Source organism: Leuciscus leuciscus (assembly GCF_965113295.1).
Source record: "Leuciscus leuciscus genome assembly, chromosome: 18".
Classification (NCBI taxonomy): Eukaryota; Metazoa; Chordata; class Actinopteri; order Cypriniformes; family Leuciscidae; genus Leuciscus; species Leuciscus leuciscus.
Genome location: NC_138742.1, coordinates 16,526,510 through 16,549,277, shown reverse-complemented (window position 1 = coordinate 16,549,277; position 22,768 = coordinate 16,526,510). Strand labels below are relative to the sequence as shown.

General features: G+C 39.4%; 1 protein-coding gene across 5 annotated transcripts in view; it reads left to right on the top strand.

Annotated features, from left to right (window-relative positions):
• agrn (agrin) overlaps positions 1-22,768 on the top strand; it is a 245,664-nt gene that overhangs the window by 186,310 nt on the left and 36,586 nt on the right. For all 5 annotated transcript variants that reach the window (XM_082145329.1, XM_082145328.1, XM_082145332.1 and 2 more), the window contains 9 exons: positions 6,421-6,563; positions 6,704-6,809; positions 8,888-9,004; positions 10,343-10,507; positions 11,149-11,292; positions 12,721-12,845; positions 12,935-13,040; positions 19,966-20,319; positions 22,063-22,188. In XM_082145329.1, coding sequence (XP_082001455.1) covers positions 6,421-6,563; positions 6,704-6,809; positions 8,888-9,004; positions 10,343-10,507; positions 11,149-11,292; positions 12,721-12,845; positions 12,935-13,040; positions 19,966-20,319; positions 22,063-22,188 — 1,386 coding nt within the window. The remainder of the gene's footprint in view (positions 1-6,420; positions 6,564-6,703; positions 6,810-8,887; positions 9,005-10,342; positions 10,508-11,148; positions 11,293-12,720; positions 12,846-12,934; positions 13,041-19,965; positions 20,320-22,062; positions 22,189-22,768) is intronic.

Here is a 22,768-nt window from a genome sequence, read left to right as displayed (position 1 = left end):
ATACTGGAAAAGCTTCTTTGTTTGATCTACTGAAAATGTAGTCATGGTATAGTATGTGTCGCTACTTTTATTTAGTTTCTTCTATTTTCGTTTTATTTAGATACTATAATATACCCCAACACTTCTCTGTTTAACCGTGATGTAATATCTCACTTATGTCACTCCCGCAAGGCTGTTCAGCAGTAAAAAAAAAACACATGTTGTTTTCCCCTCTAAGTCTCACTAGACCTTTCTTTCCAGCTCTGTAGGCTGTGGAGGAGTTGCTATTGAAGGCTGCAGGGATCTGGGTCTGGTCAATAGATCCTAACCAGAAGCCAGTGACACCTGCTTTGTCAGTTTATTCTCTACACTAGTGATGCGATACAGCAGCGCCTGGCAGGTCTTTGTACTGAATGTAGAAGATATTAGCTTGATGAAAACAGAGCTGTTTTGTCTATCTTACTTTTAGCTTTCAAACACCTTGTGTGATGGTTGGTATGATTTTGCGGTTGTGGGCATAAAATATAGTGTCAACCGAAAACATTTTCTTAAAGGGGCCAAAGGGGCTGTTTATTTACACTGAGATGGTTTATTCATTTGTTTAGACCTGGCTTCAATACTCATGTTCATTAGTCATAAGGAAAAAAATAGCAGTGTTCTTTCACTCTTTTATTTGAGGTAATGAAAAATGACAGTGTTCCCTGCGTCTGGCCGTAGCAGTGAATTTATCACCTGTTTAATTTCACACTCTGCTAGTCTGAAGTCAGCCTCATTGTAGACACAGACAAAGCGATATGAGGGAGCCGAGCATCACCTTGGGGCCGCGGCCCGCTTTTAATTGAATATACGTTTACTAAATAGGATTATGCATTGGAAATAGCAACAACAAAGCGTATAAAGCACCGGTACAGTCTCTGGATCACCCACAGGAAGAGAGTTTGGGAGAGGGCAAACAGGGGAGAGTGTGCAGTCATCTGTTACACACAAGAATCTTCTCATAAAGAAACTTCTGCAGGCTGTCAGGATGAACTATTGCTCTTTATGTTGGCAGCATCACAGTTACTCTAAGTCTACTGTCCAGGTCTTTCAGTAATGCCCATCTACAGGGAGACAAATCACAAGTAAACAGAAAACAACCAACTAGGGCTGGGATTTATAGCTTAAAAAATGACTTTTTGTATTTTTATTTAATGTTTTGTATTATAGCCATTGTAGCCAACTGAATTTATTCTACAATACAATAAATATCTAGTAAATATATCTACATATGAATAAAATATTATAAATATCTGAATTCCAGGCACCTTTTTTCACACTATTTTGAACAATATCTTTTTTGCACAAGAAAGATTTAATATTTTTTCTTTATATTTTCCAAAATAAAAATAAATCGTGATAAACAGCAATATATACCTACATATATTGGAAAATAAAACATTAATATGCGAGAGATTTGCATGAACAATTAAATCAAATACTCATTGAAACAGTTTGAGCTCATTGACTTAAATTAATCAAAATTACCAGTTCTGCAGTATTGGCATTTTTAATACTGACGTTTATCTGAAAATACTCTGTCTTAAAGGCATAGTTTCCTCAAAAATTAAAATATTGTCACCGTTTACTCTCCCTCATGTTCTTCCAAACCTGTATTACTTACTTTCTTCTGTGGCACGCAAAAGACGATATCTTGAGGAATGAAATACTGTTTTTGTCCATATAATGAAAGTCAGTGGGGTCCGAAATAACATTAGACACCATTGACTTTAATATGGATGGACAAAAGCATTTTCCAAAAAGAAAAGCCTGTTTAAAAATTTACACTTTTTTTATGCATTTAATTTGTCACTAAAGTCATTGGGGATATATTACAATACTGTGTAATATGAGTCATAATACTGTGTGTGTGTGTGTGTGTGTGTGTGTGTGTGTGTGTGTGTGTGTGTGTGTGTGTGTGTGTGTGTGTGTGTGTGTGTGTGTGTGTGTGTGTGTGTGTGTGTGTGTGTGTGTGTGTGTGTGTGTGTTACAAACACATAGTTTGAGATACAGAGGTCAACAACATGTGATGAATGTGAATGTTGACTCGCAAGGGGAGAAATGAAAAAAAGAAACTGAGGAAGAGAGGTTGAGGAGGTGTGTGTTTTTTGTTTGTGTGTGTGTGCGCCAAAGTGAAGTGTGACATTTAGAAGGTCTGTGTGTGTGTTTTCATGGGAGTTATGCATTCACAGTAAGGCATCCCAGCCACCTGCAACAAACTAGCAGTTAAGTCTGAAGGTCACTGTCCTCGCCGCTCTCCTGCCTGACATTTTTTCTCCCCACTCTCCCGTATCTCTCTCTCCTTTCCCCATCATCCATCTCCTCATCGGCCAGAAAAACCTTTCACCTCTTGATGGTACCATCTGCTTTTTTTTTTACTAGAGTTATTCTGTGTCTGTTTACCCACTTTGCTTTCACTCTAGCTCGCTCTTTATTCCTTCAGCTCTCCGTCTTAATGGAAAACGCATGGCTAAATGGACCCCATAAGTACATGATTGAGTTAAAGAGACGGGAAAGAGCTTTGAGGACAGGTGATGTGTACATCTTGTTGTTCGCTAATTGAAAGGTTTGCATGCGGCACGGGTGGCGGTGACATCAAAGGACCGAAACTAATTAGCACCTCCTCCCTCACTAACATCCACTCACTCCACTAGGTTTATTTATTCACCTTTTTACGTCGCATTTTTTCCCCCTTCTAGTAACGCACAACAGAACCGGGAATGTAAATGCTTTCATCTAATGCTTAGCTTGCACAATTGGGCTTAGGTGGCCCAGAGAGCCTCGTATATGGAAATGATTGCCGCTGCTGCTCTGTGGTCAGGCTTATCAGAGTCAGAGTTTAGGAACCTTCATTAAAGCGTATTATTTACTGTATCGCTGATGAGGGGAGGAGAGCGTGCGTCGAATCGGTAATGGGTCGTTGCAGTGCTAAACTGCTTTGTGCTATTGTAAACGACTGGAATCGCTCTTGGTATCAGGTCTGTTTCATACTGCACACGTAAGCAGCACATTTATTTACATGCTCAAATGACTGTTTATAGTATTCACACTGCGTGTGTAAGAAGCACAGTGCTGTGGACCAGAAATGCAGCTTTTTTCTTTTTTTTTTTTTACTGTTCTTGACTTGAAAAACACAAAATTTGCTTTAAACCTATTTATGAAAAGTCTTTTATTACCAATAATGAAGCAACATAACAATGATGCAAACTACTGTTCTTTTATTTATTTTCTTTAAAAAAAAAAAAAAAAAAATCTGCAAGGATGCATTAAATTGATTAAAAGTGACGTTTTGATTTCAAAATAAATAGAGATAGGATTTTGATAACCCTTCTGAATGTGATCCAGACGTAGTCTTTGACAAAAATGCGATTTTCTTAGCTTTTTTGAGACTTACCCACATTCAATTAAAAAAAAGAATGCATGGAGCTAGAATAAAACAGGGTTTTTAGTTTTAAAGCATATTGATATCTTGCATGTTCAGATATTCATACAACCAAATATTCTGGGGGCATGAAACTTTTGAGAAAATGATAAAAAATGCTGGCACTGGCTGGCAACTTCTTTCAAAAACGCTGGCGTGGAACGAGTTGAGCACCAAATCATCATATTAGAATGATTTCTGAAGGATCATGTGACACTGAAGACTAGAGTAATGATGCTGAAAATTCAGCTTTTTCATCACAGGGTTAAATTACATTTTAAAATATATTCAAATAGAATATATGGTAATAATATAGTAATAATATTGTTATTATTAATAACATATTACGTGTATTTGGTATAAGTACGTGTAATGTAAAACGGACCTTGTGCTTCCCCTCTGCTTCAGGCAACTTGTAACAGTTTGCACTGTTTGCTGTGCCATAGTAATAGGCAATTGGTGGCAAAAAGAAAAAAAAAGAGTTTTGTAATAATCATAGTCAAATGCTACATTGTTTCCCCTTGGAATCTCTTGGCTGATCTTAACAGGACTTTGCCCTAAGGCGTAAATTCAGCTCAGCTCACATTAAGCAAAATACCGAATCTCTTCATCACAGTTTCGGATCGCTAATGCTCTGAAGCAGAAACCTGATGTCTACACAGTGAGTGCGTTTGCTCTCTGTTTCACTGTGGCCAGGGTTTCAGGCTTGAGTGCTTTCATTGTTACCAGGCTGAGGCTAATGAATTGAATGGCCTCCACGAGTATCGACCTTGCAAGGCTGTCAGTGTGGATTTTTGATAAGACATATCAGTGCTGGCCAACCCCTAGCCTTTACTGTGACCAACTCCATAATCCGTTTAAGGAGATGTTTTATGCTAAGTGGCATTTCCACCTATACACAATTGATTTTCCCATCAGGGCACACGGGGTTGCCCTACCCAGCTTTGCATGTGAAGAAAAGAGTATGTTTAACTTACAATGGAGACGTGTGAAAGAGCGTCCATGAGTTTCCTCATTAATCAAATTGATGTACGTGCAGAATTTATGTTTGCCTTATGCAAATGATATGCTGACTTATTAATCGCAAATAATTAAGAGTGTTTGCGGAGAAAAGCCTCCAAATGAAGCCAAACCAAAGACATCACATTATTGTACCAGACACTTGTTAAATACAAATATATATTATATATCATAATATATTTTTATAAATATTTTTTAGACTTTAGACAAATACAAAAAAAAATAATTGCCTCAAACACGCAGTCATGAACTGAAGCTTTTATTAGAGCTGCTCTGCAAAAAAAGAGAGGTGCTTTATATCGTCAGCTTTGTTGACTAATGAACTTTAATTCTAATTAAATAGGCTAGATAAGAGTGTGTTTAATGAGGCGACTCATCTGAAGAAAAACCCTGACGATTTCCTCACAATAATCCCCAAAGTTTGGATCCTGGAGAGACTCGAGATTTATCCGTTGGGGTTTCATACAGAGAAACTAACCCTGAACTCGCACAGAGGCTAATTGCACCCAGTATAATGTAGTGTGATCACTGACGCCACGCATGATGGCCGTGAAACACCCGTTCACATTGATTTCCTGTGCTAGATAACAGATTGTCAGTTATTTCACTTCTAATCGAAATGCGAGGGACACTTCGCTGGTGGCACACTGGTGTCTCATTTAATTTATTTCGTTAGTTGCTGGGTAATTCCATAGATGGTCATTATCTTGTACTTCCAGCAGTGCCTTTGCTTCAATCTTCACTCCAACGTGAAGAAAATCTCAATATTTGCTGCTCCATATGAGCTGAATGTCTAAATACTTTCCCATGCACTGTCCATTAATTCTTGGCTGCCAAAGTTAAAACAAGATGCTTGAGTACCTGGGAATATTTTTTATTTTATTAGAAGACAATGTGCGGCATACTGATATGCAAATATGCGTTTGCATGAGGTCCCCAGTGTCTGCGTGTCTTATTTGTCTTTGCTCTATGTGACTTTTAAAGTACTTACCCGCTATTATGCTCAGATCCCAGGTATCTTGTGAGATTGCTTGTTTATCTCTCTGAAATCAGTGTTAGTGATTTTATTAGTTCTTTTATTCAGTGTAAATTGAGGTTGTGTGTGCGTTGTTGCTCTTTGTGTGGACAAAGCTACATTTTGGGGAGCTCCTTCGTGGTTCTTATGAGGAAAAGAGCTGTGTATGGATGTTTGTAAGGAATCACAATGTATTGGTACCATATAATTTACTTTTAGATTACCTTTGCCATCATGTAACGTCAATAGTTCATTTTTAAAAAGAAAAAAATAACTACTTAAGTTCATTTTTAAAAGACTGATAATAAATTACACTGCAAAATGTTATCATTAGCAGGTCTGATAAATAATTAATAAAGTTATTTACGGGAGTTATTTACCAAACTCACACCAGTACAATTTCAGGACTCACAACCGCATTCTTGGAAAACCCGAACTAAGTGAATTAAACCGGACTGGACAACTAGTTTTCTATCATGTCATACAGCGTGTCTACCTTGTGTTGCGGGATTTAATTTGTGGTTTCGGTAACTTACTTTGACAGAGAAATCAGAGCTGTATGTCATCTGAAGGGTTTAGATCACATCACTGTGCTCCACCAGAGCTGTTCCGGTCAATTTTGTGTTCTACGCGCGACTCAAATGATCCGCTCTCCACCCAGGTATAAAAGCTGTTGTCGGTTAATGGAGATTTGGACTCGTCATATCAAAAGTGATAAGACTTTTCAGTTTTACGTATGTCGCCATATTTGATATTACTTTGGTCCCTGTGGACATGGTTACTTGTAAGAGAATACGGGCTTGACACCCGTTGCACATTCATACAGACAGTATTCTAGTAAGTTTCTGTTTGAACAGGACATTTCGAGACTCGCACATGTAAGTAAATGCAGTTGTCAATCCTAAAAACTGACAGTGTGACCGTAGCCTATATGTGTGTGTTCCAACAGACTGCGGATCAGGAGGCTCAGGCTCAGGATCTGAGACCTGCGAGCAGGATCGTTGTAAACGGTATGGCGGATTGTGGGATGACGACACGGAAGACGAGCGCTGCATATGTGACTACACCTGTCAAAATGTGCCACGCATCTCGGTATGTCCATTCACAATTGACAAGCAATCGAAGAGAGTGCCACCCATACATTGCCCAAGCATTTGACTACTTAAAATGTGTGCTAAATCTTGTTGAATCCATTAATCGTACCACGTTAACCTCTCCGTGAACATTTGCAGGTGTGTGGCTCAGATGGGAACACGTACACCAGCGATTGTGAGCTGAAGAAATCCAGGTGCGAGAAGCAAATGGACCTGCTGCTCCAGAGTCAAGGCCCCTGTCCAGGTGAGAGACCACCTTTCTTTTCCTCTAATATTTATGTTTTCCTCCGGATCTGAAGAATAACACTCCAGGAACACTGACAGGATGGTTGTTATAGAGTCACTGTAGCAGAATGCAGCGTTTCTTTAAACTTAGGGGGCTTGTGTAGTCCAGACCTGAGCATCTAGCACTGAGAGAGGAAGAGCGTGGCTCTGTGATCAGAGCGGTGTGAGATTCCCTCAGGTTTCAAGCAGAGCTTGACTCCACTTGCGCGCACACATGCACGTGCTTTTCTCTCTGCGCTCTCTCTGACTCACTGCACCCTCATCCTTTATCTATGGTTTTCTCAAACTCAGGGTTTTCTGCTTCAGAGCCTCACAGGCCCTCTAGCCAGATCAGTCATGCTCCTTCAGTGGCCATGGAAAATAAATCCTTTTGGAGAACTTTCAACCGGTGTGAGGAGCTTTTGGCATCTGCTTCCCATTGGCTGAGCTCAGATCAATGGAAATCTCATAGGGCCTTGCATTTGATATGCACGCTGCAGTCTCTCCTCCCCATTTTGTGACCCGTGCCTTTGAGAGCTGAAGGGTCTCCAGAGCACCTTGCTGCTTTTTGCTAATTGGAAATTAGGTTTCGGTGACCTCTAGACAACCTTGCTCTGAGTCTCCTTGCAGTGAAGATCAGAGGATGCTTGGCCAAAAGTGACGCTCAGAGGAAATAAAAGACTGAATTGAGCTGGGCAATAAAGCTACAAAAATGTAAATGTCAAATATTTATACTTTTTGCTTTGTTCAAAATATATTTAAATATTAATGTGCTTTAATTTTTTTTTTCTCAAGAACCACCATATATACAAACACAAACCGTTGAGTCATTTAAGATTCACAGAAATTAATCATCTGTTTTAACACTAGTTTTAAGTTCCGAGACAAGGATTTATCTAATCTAAACTAATTAAATGGTTTAAATCACCATCAAAAGCATGCAAAAAATATGATAAATATTCTCCATTTCAATATAATGTAGCGTGGTGATTTCAGTTTAGTGTGGAGAAACAAACATTTAATTTTTTTTGTAAAATATTGGTTCTCACAGTTTGTTGATTTTAATAAAAAAAATACGCTTAGCGGATCTGTCTTTTTTAGAAGCACCTTGTTGTTTCAGGAAGGATTGGGTTGTAGAACAAACCAGTGTAGAGGGAGGATGGTGAAGAATCGCAGTGAGACGAGAAGAAAGGATCAAATTAAAAGCACCTTTGTCATAATGGACTCAGTGTGGAGAGGAGAAGTTTAATGAGGTGTGGACAAAACTCATCTCTGAAGCCACAAAATGCTATGAGCGGCACAGTGACACATCACTATTATACCCCTGGACACGTATGCTCATGCCGGCGGCTTCCTGATTTACGACAGCCCAGTCCTGTACTTGAAACCACAAACCTGCCACCTCACAGCCATTCAGCTCAATGGCCTAGAGAAGAAGCGCTTGAAAAGAACAAGTGTGGAGAGACTGAGAGAAAAAATGACAACACAGATAAGACAAATAGGCACCTGCCATCTGCCTCCGGCACAGCGTTACAGTTAAACACCGCAACAAACTTCCCCGTATGTGAGCAGTGAACACTGGAATAGTGTAATTAGGTTAAAGCGAGAGTGGATTGACATCAGCGTGTCCTGATTTGCACTCCTGTGCATTTGCGTCCATAAATGCGGAGTTCATAAATCTTTGTTTGACACAGTACGGCGTAGGTGTAAACGGCACTATATGAGACGAGAACAAATGGAGACAACAGGCCCCTGAGAATGTGTCAAATGTCACCCACCAGACATTCGACGAGAGGTCTATTGTTTGTTTTCATGGCTGATAATAGCATCATTTTTTCCTGATTTTGAATTGGTGTCAGGAATTGTAAATAGAATTGTTATCTGGCAGCCAGTTGCAGGCTCTTCCACCCCTGCTCCTTAAGCGATTCTTATTGTGTTGTACTAAATTGCATTTCAGCTTGGATTGTTTAGTTTAATTTGTCTTAAGAACGCTGTGGATCTCAATATGTCTCTCTCTCTCCCCCACCCACCCCTGTTTGCACTGTATCTTCTCTCTAGATATCATATCAGCTCCTCCAGAGCTCGTTTCCTCCCAGCACTGTAGCGAAACTGTTTACGGATGTTGTCAAGACAACAAGACCACTGCCCTGGGTGTTGGACTGGCTGGGTGTCCTAGTATGTATAACTATCATGAACCATTAACTAACTAACTAGGTCAGTGGCATGCAGCTGAGTTTGATTTAGTCATAATAGGCCAAACAAATTGGGTTGTTGTTGTTTTTTTGTTTTGTTTTTGGAAAGAAATTAATATGTTTATTCAGTTTGAATACATTAAATTGGTCAAAAATTAGAGTAAAGAAATGTTTTAATATTTCAAATTAATGTTTTTTTCTATTCATCAAAAATCCTGGGGGAAAAAACAATGCATCCCAATTTCCACAAAAATAAGAAACAACACAACAGTTTTCAATATTAATAATAATCAGATCAGCAAATCAGCATATTAACATCATTTCTGAAGGATCATGTGACTCTGAAGACTGGAAAATTGCTCCTGAAAATTCAGCTTTGCCATCACAGAAATAAAAATAACTTTTAAAGAATATTACAATATAAAAACAATATAATTTTAATTACTGTTTTTACTGTATTTTTTATAAAATAAATAAAGCCTTAATGAGCATAATATACTTTCAAAAGCATTAAACAGTTGTACTGATCACAAACTTTTGAACAGTAGTGTTTGTTGATGCACATCAATGTTATTTTTAATATTAAAATAAATATATTCATACTCTGTACCCTGTTCACGTATTCATATTAATAGTGCCATTGAAAGTATGTCCTTCATGCCTGGTGTTTGTAGAAGTCTGAACACCAACATAGGAGAACATCGTATCCTGACAAGACGCAATATGAAAAACCATCAAGCGATGCAGCGTAGGAGTGATATAAAGTTGGGAAAGGGCATGTTATAGGCTCATGAATATTAATTATATGATGTAACATTTGTTCAACAGTTGCTGCAGCAAAAGAGTGTGCACTATACTGTAGCTATATTAGAAATTTAGTGTTTGTTCGTTTTATCCACTGCCAATGCAACCGGTTGATGCTGACATTTTATATGGCTAGCTAGCAATTCTTTTCTTCACAGTTTGGCCAATCAAAATGAAAGTCTTTTAAATTACTTTATAATTAAGATTCAAAAATAATTGTTTCTTTATCCAAAAAGTGAGTGGACAGACTTTTACTTTTAAAGTTTGGGAGGGCTTGGGATGCACCAATATTAGTTATTCTGCTCAATTCCAACCAATTACTTTTGTATTATGGCCAGTAACAGAATAATAGTCCCCGCCCACAGTCTAATCTCGTTAGTCCAAAATCTCTCTTCCACTGTGTATTAATCATTTAATATGTTTGCGATTTATGTTGCATGCAATTTCTTTTGTCGCATCCTGTCTGTTTGTCAAGTTATAGATTGTGTACCTCTAAAAAGCACTTCTTCTTCTTTAGGTGTGTGTCAGTGTAATCATTACGGCTCATACGGAGGCACCTGTGACCCCTCCACCGGCCAGTGCTCCTGTAAACCCGGCGTCGGGGGACTCAAGTGCGACCGCTGTGAGCCTGGATTCTGGAACTTCCGAGGCATCGTTACAGAGAACATGAGCGGCTGCACACGTAAGCGCCCCTCTCTTCTCCCGTTCCTGGAGATTTGCTTTCAGGGCATTTTCTGTTAAATGTGCTAAATGTTCCTTTCTAATCCAAAATCCAAAGTGACAACCTACTCGTTTAACGTGCGGTATCCTTCTGGCCTCAAATGCGCTTTCTGTCAAAACAAGCATTTCGAGTTAAGCTTCCGAGCCACCGCGGGTAATGGGAACCGTGTGAGAGTGCAACGTGGCTTGACCTATAAGTTCTGCCTACAGACCAATAACGCTCTGACGCACGTATATGTGTGTTTGTACAGCGCTTACAAAGCCGAGGATAGAAAAACAAGGATGACTGAAACAGTTTGTGCTCTGTCCCAGGGGTCCTCGGAGCATTAGCACATTCTGTAGCCACGTTCGCTCTCACCCCAGGGTTTCTTGACCCTGCTTTGAACTCCACCAGACTGCGGTCATTGACACAGAGCGAGCGCTTTGCTGTAGCTGTGGGGTCACAGATTGGAGCAGCTTCAGATTGCCTGCATGCATTTGGTGGATGTGTGGATGTTTTTGTCAGAGTGAAATTGAAGAGAAAGAGACACGGAATCTAATCAAAACTGTTCAAGCAGATAAGGCTGACAGCCCTCTCTCTCTCTCTCTCTCTCTCTCTCTCAGCGTGTAACTGTGATGGAGTGGGCTCGGTTCGTGACGACTGTGAGCAGATGTCAGGGCTGTGCTCATGTAAGCCCGGAGTTAAGGGCATGAAATGCAACGTGTGCCCCGACGGCAGCAAGATGGGAGCCAACGGCTGTGACAAAGGTAATGCCGGGATTTTAATTAGCACAAACCTCAGATAATCTCTCCACGATTGCACTTCAGATGCTGCTAGGTTATGATTTTAGGAATTATAATTAGGTCTGTTTTTCACAATGTCGGGTAAAAGTAGAAATAACAAAAATGGCGGCGCTGCTTAATTCATAGCCTAAAAGAGCTCTGGCAAAAAAGGCTCTCAGTGTCATGTTGGAACCATGGCATTGTGGAAAGTTCTCAATGGGACGTGGGTTCGAATCCGGCAGTATGCATCAGATGAGGTACCATCTGAGGTACTAACAAAATATCTGTACCAAATTGATTATCGTACTAAATTGGTGCTTTATTATTATTATTATTATTATTATTATTAAATATTCGTTAAATATATATACTTTACATAAGGCAATTTTGGAAGATTACATGCCCAGTTTCTCTTTTTTTTTATTTTTTTTTTATTTAGATTACCTTTACCATGATAATACAATATTTAGCTAATTATCAAAACCATGATATTTAGCGAATCTGAAAATAAATATCCATTTCAAAATATGACACAATATTATATTATAGAATTATAATATTGAGCATTTATTGGTTAATGGCCATAACATTAAATAATTGTATTTGAATACCTTATTTGTAGATCTAATAGTATATAATAAGATATATATTTTATTATATTTTAATAGTTATTTTAGTATCTACAGCTGAGGCTACACTATCACATACAATAAAAGTAAAAGTAAAAATGTTTATTTTCCAAATAATGCTCCACTTAATACTAAATATTCTGGAATAATTAGCAAATGACTGTAAAACTATATGTTTTCATTTGTCCTACATTCGACTATATGCTATAAACAGATTAAATCGATGGAAAGTTAAAATCGGTTCAAAGTTGAATCTTCAAATGCGCAACAGGGGTGACAGTGAAATGCTATCCTGATGTGACCCCCTGTGTTGGCTTGGTGAGTAATTTGGAGTCACCGTCAGCTATTGACAGGAAGTGAAGAGCTTAATGAACTCAACAATTCCAGCATAGCAGTGCTCATGCAGCGTTCCTGCCAGATAAAAGCTGCCACATGAAAGTGCAGAAGAGGAATCCAGTCAATGCTGCAGGCCAGGCAGTGCAGCCCAGCGCTCTGATGTCAGAGTAAAGAGTAGACTTCTGTGGTAGGGAAGGTCCCAACTCTCCTACTGATGCAAGTCCATCTTTCTGATGAATTTCTGTGGTGGAGGTTGTAGGGTTCGTATCAGAATTGAATTAAGACGAAGCCCACACTGATATGTCCTGCATATATTGTGTTTTTGGGATGCTGGACTGCGTAAAAACCCCAGTTTGGTTTTTCTACCCTTAAAAGTTTTTAAAAATCCCTTTTAGTTTTAGTATTAAATATAGGTTATGTGTTAACCAGAGGCCAAACTATTCCACAGGACCTGAGGCACCCAAGTCCTGTGATAAGCTTGTGTGCCACTTTGGGGCATCATGTGTGGAGATGAACGGACAGGCTCACTGCGAGTGCCCGCCTCCAGATTGTGACGAGAAGAATAAGACCAAGGTGAGGTTGCATAGGTCACAGATCCACCTTAAACTCTACATGATGAAGATTTCTTTCCTAATAATGGACATAAACATGTTTGTGGACAGGTATGTGGTTCTGATGGAGTCACCTATGCAGACCGGTGCCAGCTGAGGACCATTGCGTGCCGACAAGATACAGAGATCACTGTGCAGCATTTAGGCCAGTGCAAAGGTGAGAAAAGCCTCTTGTACTCAGTTTTGTTGTCTATTTTTTCTGCATTATTGCATACAGATGTCAAAGAAAGTATGAATGATAAATTAAGAAGGTCAATGGCTGACAAAGTCAGTTAAAGACCTCATGATTCCTTTTACTGAGAAAAAAATCATTCCTTTAATCATTGTCATGGTCTATTTTCCAGTAGAATATATAAATATCCATAAACCAAGACAAATACTTCACATAAAATACATAACAAAATGTTTTCAGCGAATGCATTTTTGTATTTTTAATATATGTTTATTTTATTGTATTGTATTTCTAAATTTAGTCAGAATTATTTTATTTTAATTTTTAACACAATTCTTTGAGGCAATAATATATATTTTTTTTTTAACAATACAAATGAAATAAAATTCACTAAATATTCTCTGAAAAAAGACATAATACTCAATATTGCTTTAAAATCTTGTTTTAAGGATGTTTAGATGCTTTAACTGGAAATAAAGAGAATAATTCTGATTAAGGAAACAAAGTTATGCCGGGTTTGCTGGGTAAAACTGCATGGCCCATAGGTTGGAAGGTCACTAAGTGTGCAGGTGTGTAGGGTGGGTATGGGGGGGGGGGGGGGTTGATGTGGATGGTAGATGTTCAAGAGGACAGGAAAGCTGCCTGACAGATGCTCCCCTGCAGATAGAGCCGTGCTGCTTGGCTTTAGGCTGGAGTCTTTGAATCCCCTGGAACTGGGTGACATTTGAGCTGTTTGATTTGCATCACCCATGTGTGGATTAGGGGGAGTTAACTGCACAGTCTGAGCGAAGCACCTGCAATCCGGCTGCTGATGCTGTCGGGAGGCCTGCTTTGGGTAGAGCAAGCTGTGTAAAGAGTAAGGCATCTCTCCCTTTCTCTCTTAAATCGTTGATCGGTTGCTCTGTACATGCGTGGGCACAGGGACCTGGTAGAAGGCCAAGGTTAAGACTTTAATGTCGGCTGTATGTAAGAAGCACTATGCCAGCTCACGTCAGAAGGCGTTCCTCCGCAGAGAGCTGCTCCGAGATGGGCATGGCTCATGGTGGACACTGCCAGCTGCCGATTCTTGGATCAGGGCCAATGACAGGTGCCAGACATTTTCAACAGCAGCCCATGCAGCCACTCTGTCAGACCTGTTAATGCCACATAAGAGATTCAGTTTGCAGCTTGATCTAACACGACTATATGTTCCATTGTTTTTCATAACTATAACCAGGTCCATATGGATTCTCTGTCAACTCATTCAAAATTTCAGAACATCGTTCATTCCTGGCCTTCAACATAAAATCATTTCCAACCCCCTTTTGTACTGCGCATTGTTGTTATTGTGAATAATTCATTAGTGCATGTTATTTCAGAGGGAAAAAGATCCTTTATTATTTTTAATCAAAATTTGAAATTACTCTACCTCTGAAATGTCCTTCCTTTTCTGCTAATGCCACTAAGGTTATTCAGGCTATTTGGTAATATTAATTAATTCTCCAAATAGCTATAGCTATTTTGTTTAGAGATTGTTTTAGAAAAACTCTCAATTCTGGCATGTAACACTCATTTGTCACTAGTTATAGACCATTAAATCAGCCAAGCTAATTCATATTTGGCCATTTTGATGAGGCAATTATTTTTGTACTGATTTACGATACAAATTTGACAAATTCAAAGTTTACAAATCTATGCACTTTGCATTGTCATTTGAATTTTCATTTTTGCAAGTTTATTGGTTAATGATAACAAATGATAAAAATTTTATCATTATTATATTCATTAAAAAAAACATATCAGTCAACCTCAAATTTTTACCATCTAATCAGTTCTTGTTCAACATAAATTGAGGTTGACTGAATAGTTATTTGATTATGCTTTCAGCTCACATTTGGCAGATTAAATCTGGGCCTGGTTATGACACAACACACAACTAACTGATGTTTAGATATCACGATTGGACCATCATCCCTATAGTCATTAACCAGAGCACCTCTCTGTCTGTTTTTGGCGTTACCTGTCTGTACGACAAGAATCCAGCTGCTATTTTGGGTGTATTCAGGGATCTGGGAGGAAGTAAAGAGCGGGCTTAGGTTGGATCTTCACCAGCCTAGGGCGGTACTGGCAACAGCAGCGCTATTTAATCATTTCTTCTCCGACTTGTGGGGTAAAACAGGCCCGGGCTGCAGACTGCTCGGCAGCCCTGAGGTGGAGGGGTTAGATCACAAGCTCATTTCACGTGTGACTGGATGTGAATTAGCCCAAAGCCTGCCTTTCTCTCTATATTTCTCCCGCTGATCTCTTGATGCTCACCCATCATCAACTCTTCTTGATGACAAACGGTGCTATGAAACGCCACACGGAGTGAGTTACTCCTAATGTTGCCATAGCAGGCAGCAGATGAGGCAATCAGTGGCACATCTTGGTACATGACGCAGGGCGTCCAGGGTCTGGAATGGCTGAGAAACTTTTGGCTCATCAAGAGTCCAGGTCTTGGCAGTTCCCTGCACTCACATATGTTGTCATCACCTGTACACTTGCTGCAAATTGGCAGCCTACACATTAGCATATGGGACGGGCGGCTCTCGGCGGAGATGTTAGTTTGGGTTATCGTTTTTGTTCTAAACAACATTTTCCAGGTTCAAAACCAGTTTATCTTTGTGTCATACCACAGAAAAGAATTTTAAATCATCCCTCAGTGTGTAAAAATAAACTTAACATGGAAATCCATGGGGCAAGGCTTTACAACAAGACTGACATTAAAATACACCGTTTCAAAGGTCTGCCGAGATAACATTTCTTACTAACCTTGTCTGGGTAAGGTTACATCCAATTTCTCAACTTTTCTCATTACCATGTTAAGGCGGTAAACCCTGCAAGGTACTATTTACATTGTAAAAAATCCTCCCACAGGAATGATGTTGTATAACCTGGAGTTTATCCTACGACATCCTATACGACAGTAGTAACACTGCTATAAGGACGTTTAAACTCACATTTTGTATGTAAGAATTGATCTGTTTTAATAAAAAGATGGCATGAGCATTAGTGTAAATTACTGTGATTTACCCTGGACACCTGTGGTAGGCCAAGAGCCACTAGGGGGCCTCAAGAAGACTGATTTTTAAATGATTTAAATCAGAAAAAAGAAAAGAAAAAAAAAACATTATTTGTTTTTTAAACACTATTATTGCATCCTCTCAACAACTTTTTTTCCAGGGTTCCTTCTTTCAAGAAAAACCTGGATGGATATGATTTTAAAAGTGTGACTTCAAGGCTTGAAAAAGTCATGTTAATTAATACAATTGTATCCACATTATTCCTACGCCCCATGACGCTTTGCGCGTATTATGGGTGTAACTTTCGTTAAGCTGTAAACAATCAGTGAAAGACTAGCCATATGGACGCAATAATATTTTATTTTTTTAACTGTGTACAATGGCATTACATTATTCTACTCACCCTTCAACCATTGAACATTAAAAGGACATTTAAAAGTGTAAAAGCATCTGCAAGGTATTTTCAACAGACCATAAATAACCCCAAAAGCGTGAATCTTTGCACAGCAAAATCGGACGGTGAAATATCACTGTGGTAATCTGTATTATGTAACATACGTTTCCTTAATAAAAAAAAGAAATGTTTTATTTACTTCAGCATTGCGTGATACTATTTCAAAGTGATTTCAGTCATTTTGACAGATAATAAATTATATGTACCTGTGAAAACAAACCTGGAAAGAGACGTGAGGATTTGGGGAGAAATAAAAGAGAGATTCTTTGTGCATTCCAGTGAATTATTAATGGCATATATCGTAAATTAAATCGGGAGAACAGACCACAAATGTGCAGTATATGTTGTCCTTTTTCATACTTTTACAGTGGAATGCAAAAATAATCGTGAGGAAAAAAATACAGTGACTGAAAAGAGCTCTTGCCATAGATATTCTCGTTATAACGTCACGTTAAAATACCAAGTGTTACGTTATTCTCATGTTATTCTTAAATAAAACATGAAAGAAAACTGATAGCTCATTGAGTCAAACTTACGGATAAGCTTTATTTGTAGGGCAACCTTATGATTTGAAATGATTAGTTTCAGTAAGATCGTCAGGAATAAGGTGGATAGTCTAGATTTTACAGTTCTGCCAAACTACAGTATTTAATCAGGAAGAAATTGAGTGAAAAAAAAAAAAACTCTAAAAACCCTTGCCCTTGATTTTTTTCCAGTAAATCATGAACAACTGGAAAAATCATGTGGCTATCCAATATTGTTGTGAATAGTTGAAAAAACACTGGTTTAACCGCTTCAAGTAACATGAGTTTTTGTCCTAATTAGCCACTGCGAGTGATTTGATATTTTGTAGATGGCTTGGCTTGTAATTCAGGGATATAGCACAGGGTAGCCCCACCCCTCGTAAAATCTCATTGGTCGGAAAATCTGCTCTACATACAGTAGTTTAACAATGTATTGATTGGTCGTTGCATTGTGTCGCGTGATATTTCTGCTGTCAATGTGGACAGACTTGAGGCTGGAATCATAGTCAGGTTATAGACAAGACAAGAATTATACTTGTTTTTACTAACTGAAGGATGAGTAAAAATTATTTACTGTGGTATTTGATGGCATTATATACATTGTTGATAGAGCTTAACTTGTTTTACCTTTACCCTCTTTCTCTCTTCTCTCTTTGCCTCTTTCAATTTCCGCCCAGAACACACGTTGTATGAAAAGACAGAAAGCCATCTTAATAACAGCCTTTCAAGAGTAAGTATACGGCTATGCCAACTGAAGATGACAATGATTTTTGCGTCTCCTAATTGTTCACCCTGCCTCTCTGAAAACCAAACGGAGCGTTAAACTTGATTAAGGCGAGCTGACTGCTCCTGTTGGCAGTTGCTCTTTCAGAGTACGTATTTGTGTCACAAAACCCAAAGCTGGGGCGGGCGACTCAAATCCCACACCCCTGATCTCTCTGAGCTAACGCTACGCTGAGCTCCTGACTGACAGATGCAGCCGAGTTGAAATAAGAAAACGGATGCCGTGACAAACGGCGATAGCATCGGTGCTCTCCCGCACAAAGCTAGTGTATCTACACACTCGCTCCCTCTCGCCCAGGCTGTGACAGCCGGTCTGATAGAACTAGTATTTCTGTAAGGTATCGTATTTCACACCTCGTCAGCTACTCGCTGTTCAAATGTGAGATGATTAGCATGTAATTAAGAGGCTGTGCTAGCGTGTTACCAAGCACGGCTAGCCTGTACACGGGGGATCCGTTAAAGTTGAGCACAAAGCCACGGATGATTGGGTGCATGGATCCCTCGGTCCCTATAGTGGCAAAATCTGTCTCGATTCGTCCACACCACAGTTATTATTGTCTTCGCAATCTTTAAATACACATCTTTGATGAAGGCTCTTGCATTGGTGATGTCTTTAAGTTTGAGCTCAGCTGCTGCAGTGGAGAGATTTGCAAGCGTGTTGACAAGGCTGCAGTGGTTGGACCGTCGACGGATGCCTTCATGAAGTGAGGGCTTCCTTTGAAGCTGCAGCTAAACCCTGCTTTTCTGCCCTATTTATATCAATCATTCATCACTAGAGGCTCTGGCTGTCTGTGATTAAAGCCTCCCTACAGGAGGGCAACATCTGAATATGTATATATAATTCATATCTACAGGCACTCTCTCACACGCACAAGCACACTCTCTCGCAGATCAACCGTATTCTGCAGTCTCAAACCTAGCAGTATATAAACACTTCTGGTCAAGAGTCTGTGTAATGATCGGTTTGAGCTTGCAGAAAACCTAGTTTTTAAAAACCTCAAAGAATCACATCAAAAAGATGCAGTGCAGAAACCCCGTTCTTTTACATGTGCAGTTCATTAGTTTTGTGGGTAATTTAAAGGGATAGTGCACCCACAAATGAAGGTTCTCTAAGGTTTGCGGAATATCATGGCCATATAATAGTTTGTGTGTAGAAACTTACTTACCCTAATGTTGTTGCAAAACTGTATGACTTTCTTTCTTCTGTAGAACATAAAGGAAGATAGTTTGAGCAATGTCTCGGTGATAACAGTTTCCACAGATAATTTTTTTACAGGTTTGGAACAACCTGTTCCAAATGATGAAGGGTGAGTAAATGTTGACATAGTTTTAGTTTTGGGTGAACTATTTCTTTCGAGTCATTATTCACTGAAAATCTTGACAGTCTACTCTAACTCTCCTCATTAGTTTATAATAGTAGAATGAATCTTTTTTTTTCCTTTTTTTTGAGTCAGAACTTTTCTATAATTTGGTTGATTCAATTTACAGAACCGTTCTGAATTTTTCGTTTGTGACTAATCCAGATTTCACTGACTAGGAATATATTAGTCATTTAGACTATTTTATGGTGCTTTTGTGCCATTTTTTAAGCTTGAAAGCTGTAGTCATTGTAATTACATGGAAAATAGCAACAAGGATATTAATTCAAAATCTCTCCTTTTTGTTCTACAAAAGAAAGAAAGTCATACAGGTTTGGAACAACATGAGGTGCAAGTAAATGACAAAATGTTAATTTTTGGGTGAAATAATCCTTTAAGGCTAAGTCCTTGTTGTCTGACTACAAAAGAGGCTCCTTGCAGTTGTTCTGGTGTTGGGGTGTAATGAAGCTTAAGTGATGTGATTGAAACATGATGCTTTTTGTAGGCAGGAGTGGGTTTATTCCTGGTGTTTCCATGCATCTAATTTTGATATGAATCTGTGAGACATACAAAGTATTGCTCCGGAAAAGGATCCCCTGCTGAGACCATGCTGAAGCTTTTTTTGTTGTTGTTTTAATGGCAAAGAGGAATGGGTGGGAGGGTGTAGGTAGAATTCAAAGGTGAGAAAGAAGGCTTACAGAAACATTTCCATCTATGCTTACCCATCATTCCATTCCTGCTTTCTCCCAGAATCCATTGAGCTGACGGCCAAACCCACCCCCTTCCCAACCACCCACCGCACCACCCCTCCCACCGCTCACGTCAAGATCACCAAACAGCGCCATGGCCACACCACCACCACAACCATTCTTAAGGATCTGGACAGCTCCGTGCTGGAGGCACTGCCTCCACCGAGGGTGGTCGAGGCAGAAAAGTTCTTCAGCTCTTTCACCACCCACCGCCCCACCACACCCTACAAACCACCCCGCACCTCATCCCCACCCGAGGACTCCAGCCCTTACTTTGAGGAGTCGGGCAGTGGAGAGCCCAGTGGGGACGACGAGATGGTGAGCGGAATGGAGGAGAGCGGAGAAGAGCCACTTGGTAATGCATTCACCATAATCTTTCAGTCATAAGAGGTTTAGGCATAATTGTCAAGAACAGATGACAAGAGATGATGAAATTCTCCTTTGTATGGACTGACCTTGTGTGTGAGATGACCTCTTCTCGAATTGTAATGGCATATCAATTTAACATTGCCCATTATCTCAGCAGCCATTATTTGAGAGGTTTTGACACCTGACATCTAACTGCTAAGTGAGCAATTTCATTTGGAATCACTTAGGTGAATAATTCACCAAAATGTCTGACTTTAGTTTTTAACGTGCACTAACCTTATAAGTAAGCCTCTTCTAAAGGTCATTTGGGCTGCAGTCGATGCAATGCCTGTTCCTTTTTCTCTGAACTGTTCTTGCATTGTCTGTATTGGTCAGAAACCAAACTGAAGCACATAGACTATACATTTAAAGACCCCATGAAATTATTTGACTTTTTAAATGATTATTATTCAAGTTTTTTTGCTATTAGTGGTGGTGGGACAGATCGAAGGGCTCTGCCATTTTAAATAGACAATGGCTATTAGTTTAGTGGTTTTCAACTGGTTTTGCCTCAGGACTCAGATTGTTCATTGGCGGCCCAACACATTACAAAGGTATGATGTTATCACAGTCAAATACTCAAATAATCCTTAGCTGCATTTGCAAGTAGCTAGAGCTAGGGGAAGTTGTAATTCTAAAGAGCATTTTTAGACCAAAATTTGTAAACACCCGTTTAGAAGTCATCATTTTTATCCTATTTTTAAATGTGAATCTGTTCATTTGGTCAACAATTCAGCACGCTAGCATAGAAAACTAACAGTCATGGGCTCCAAAAGCCACTAAACTTCAATTTGTTCTCCACTAGAGTCGCTTTTAATTATAGTGTCTTGGTTGACATACAAGTGACAAATTCATCAATCCCTTCCCTTGTTTTTGTGCCCTTCACCACCATAGTACATAAAGTAGACCAGCTATTTGTATTCAGTTAATGCTAGCTCTACGCACACTCTGTTTAACTGCCTGAACTAGTATTAGAGAGAGCAGCAGGGCCTCAGATTTATTCTCTTGTCACTGTTGGACCGGAGCGCACTTTGACGCAGGACACATGAAGTCTGTCTGACATCGGAGTGGGAGGCATCTCTTGAGACTTTCTGATGACTTTCTACCTCCCAGTGAACCAATAGCCTGTAAGGCTGAAGCAGTGTGGTGGCCAGCGTGCATCTCGGGGGCAGCGGCTCATCCAGGCAGCGGCGACATCCAGGGATGCTTTTCAGCTCCATGCCAAAAGTCATTTTCCACCACTCACTATCTCGTTCACACGCTGCCTCTCTCATACTCACAGAGCCCTTGAACATCTAACAGCTTTATGGCATGTTTGGCAAGCAGGAGGTATTAACCCACAGTCCTAATCTTCAGTATATATACTTGTAAGTGTGAGGCTGGCTCCATAGCGAAGACAATTTTAACAAGCTATTGTTAGTGTCTTCATAATGAGCATCTAAAAAGTAGGAATACATCAAGAGAGATATAAAAGTCATTTTTGCACCTACTCACAGATTGTTTACTGCAAATCAAAGAGTCAAACATAGAGCCGTCTGCCTCTGTAATTATTTACACCATAATTTTCCTTCTCCACAACTTGACATGTTAATTGTTTTTGCAATCATACAAACATAGAGATATCAATTTAAAATAGTACAATCAAATTCTAGAAATCCTGCTTGTGTGACGTCTTCATCTCTCTCTTCAGGTACAACAGTAGCAACTACCACTCTTCCCACAGCCGAAGAGCGATCCTCCTGTGACAACACACCTTTCGGCTGCTGTCCCGATGGGAAGACAGCTGCCATCAGCTCTGATGGCACAAACTGCCCCTGTAAGTTCCCATCAATCACTCTCTACCAAGTGTCACCTATTTTATACTACAGATAATAGCACGTGTTCGTTTTTGAACTGTGTCACCATCTCTATGACTAAGCCGCCAACAGCGATATTCTTTTTATCCTGAAAGACTGAGAGGATGGTGAGGAGGAGGAGTTGGTAATGACAGGGTAAACTACATTTTCTGAGCATATATTATCTCAGACGTTTCATTTGGATGTTGATTTTGTGTGCCCAGGGTCCAAAGTTAGCACTTACCATGCACCAAATGCAAGTAAAAATTGTCCGTTACTCACCAGGAATTGATATATTACATGGTTGAAATTCAATTGTTCGTATATATGAGGGATCAGCCATTGAAAATGTAACATTGGAAAATAATATTAAAAGGTTTCTACTTCATTCATTCCTATTATGGCAAAGCTGAAATCAGTGTCAGATGATCCTTCAGAAATTAATTGTAATATGCTGTTATTATTATCAATGTTGAAAACAGTTGTGCTGCTTTATTCTCTGATGAATATAAAATGTGTCCTAACTGAATAAAAGTATTATTTACTTTCTTAAGAAAAAAA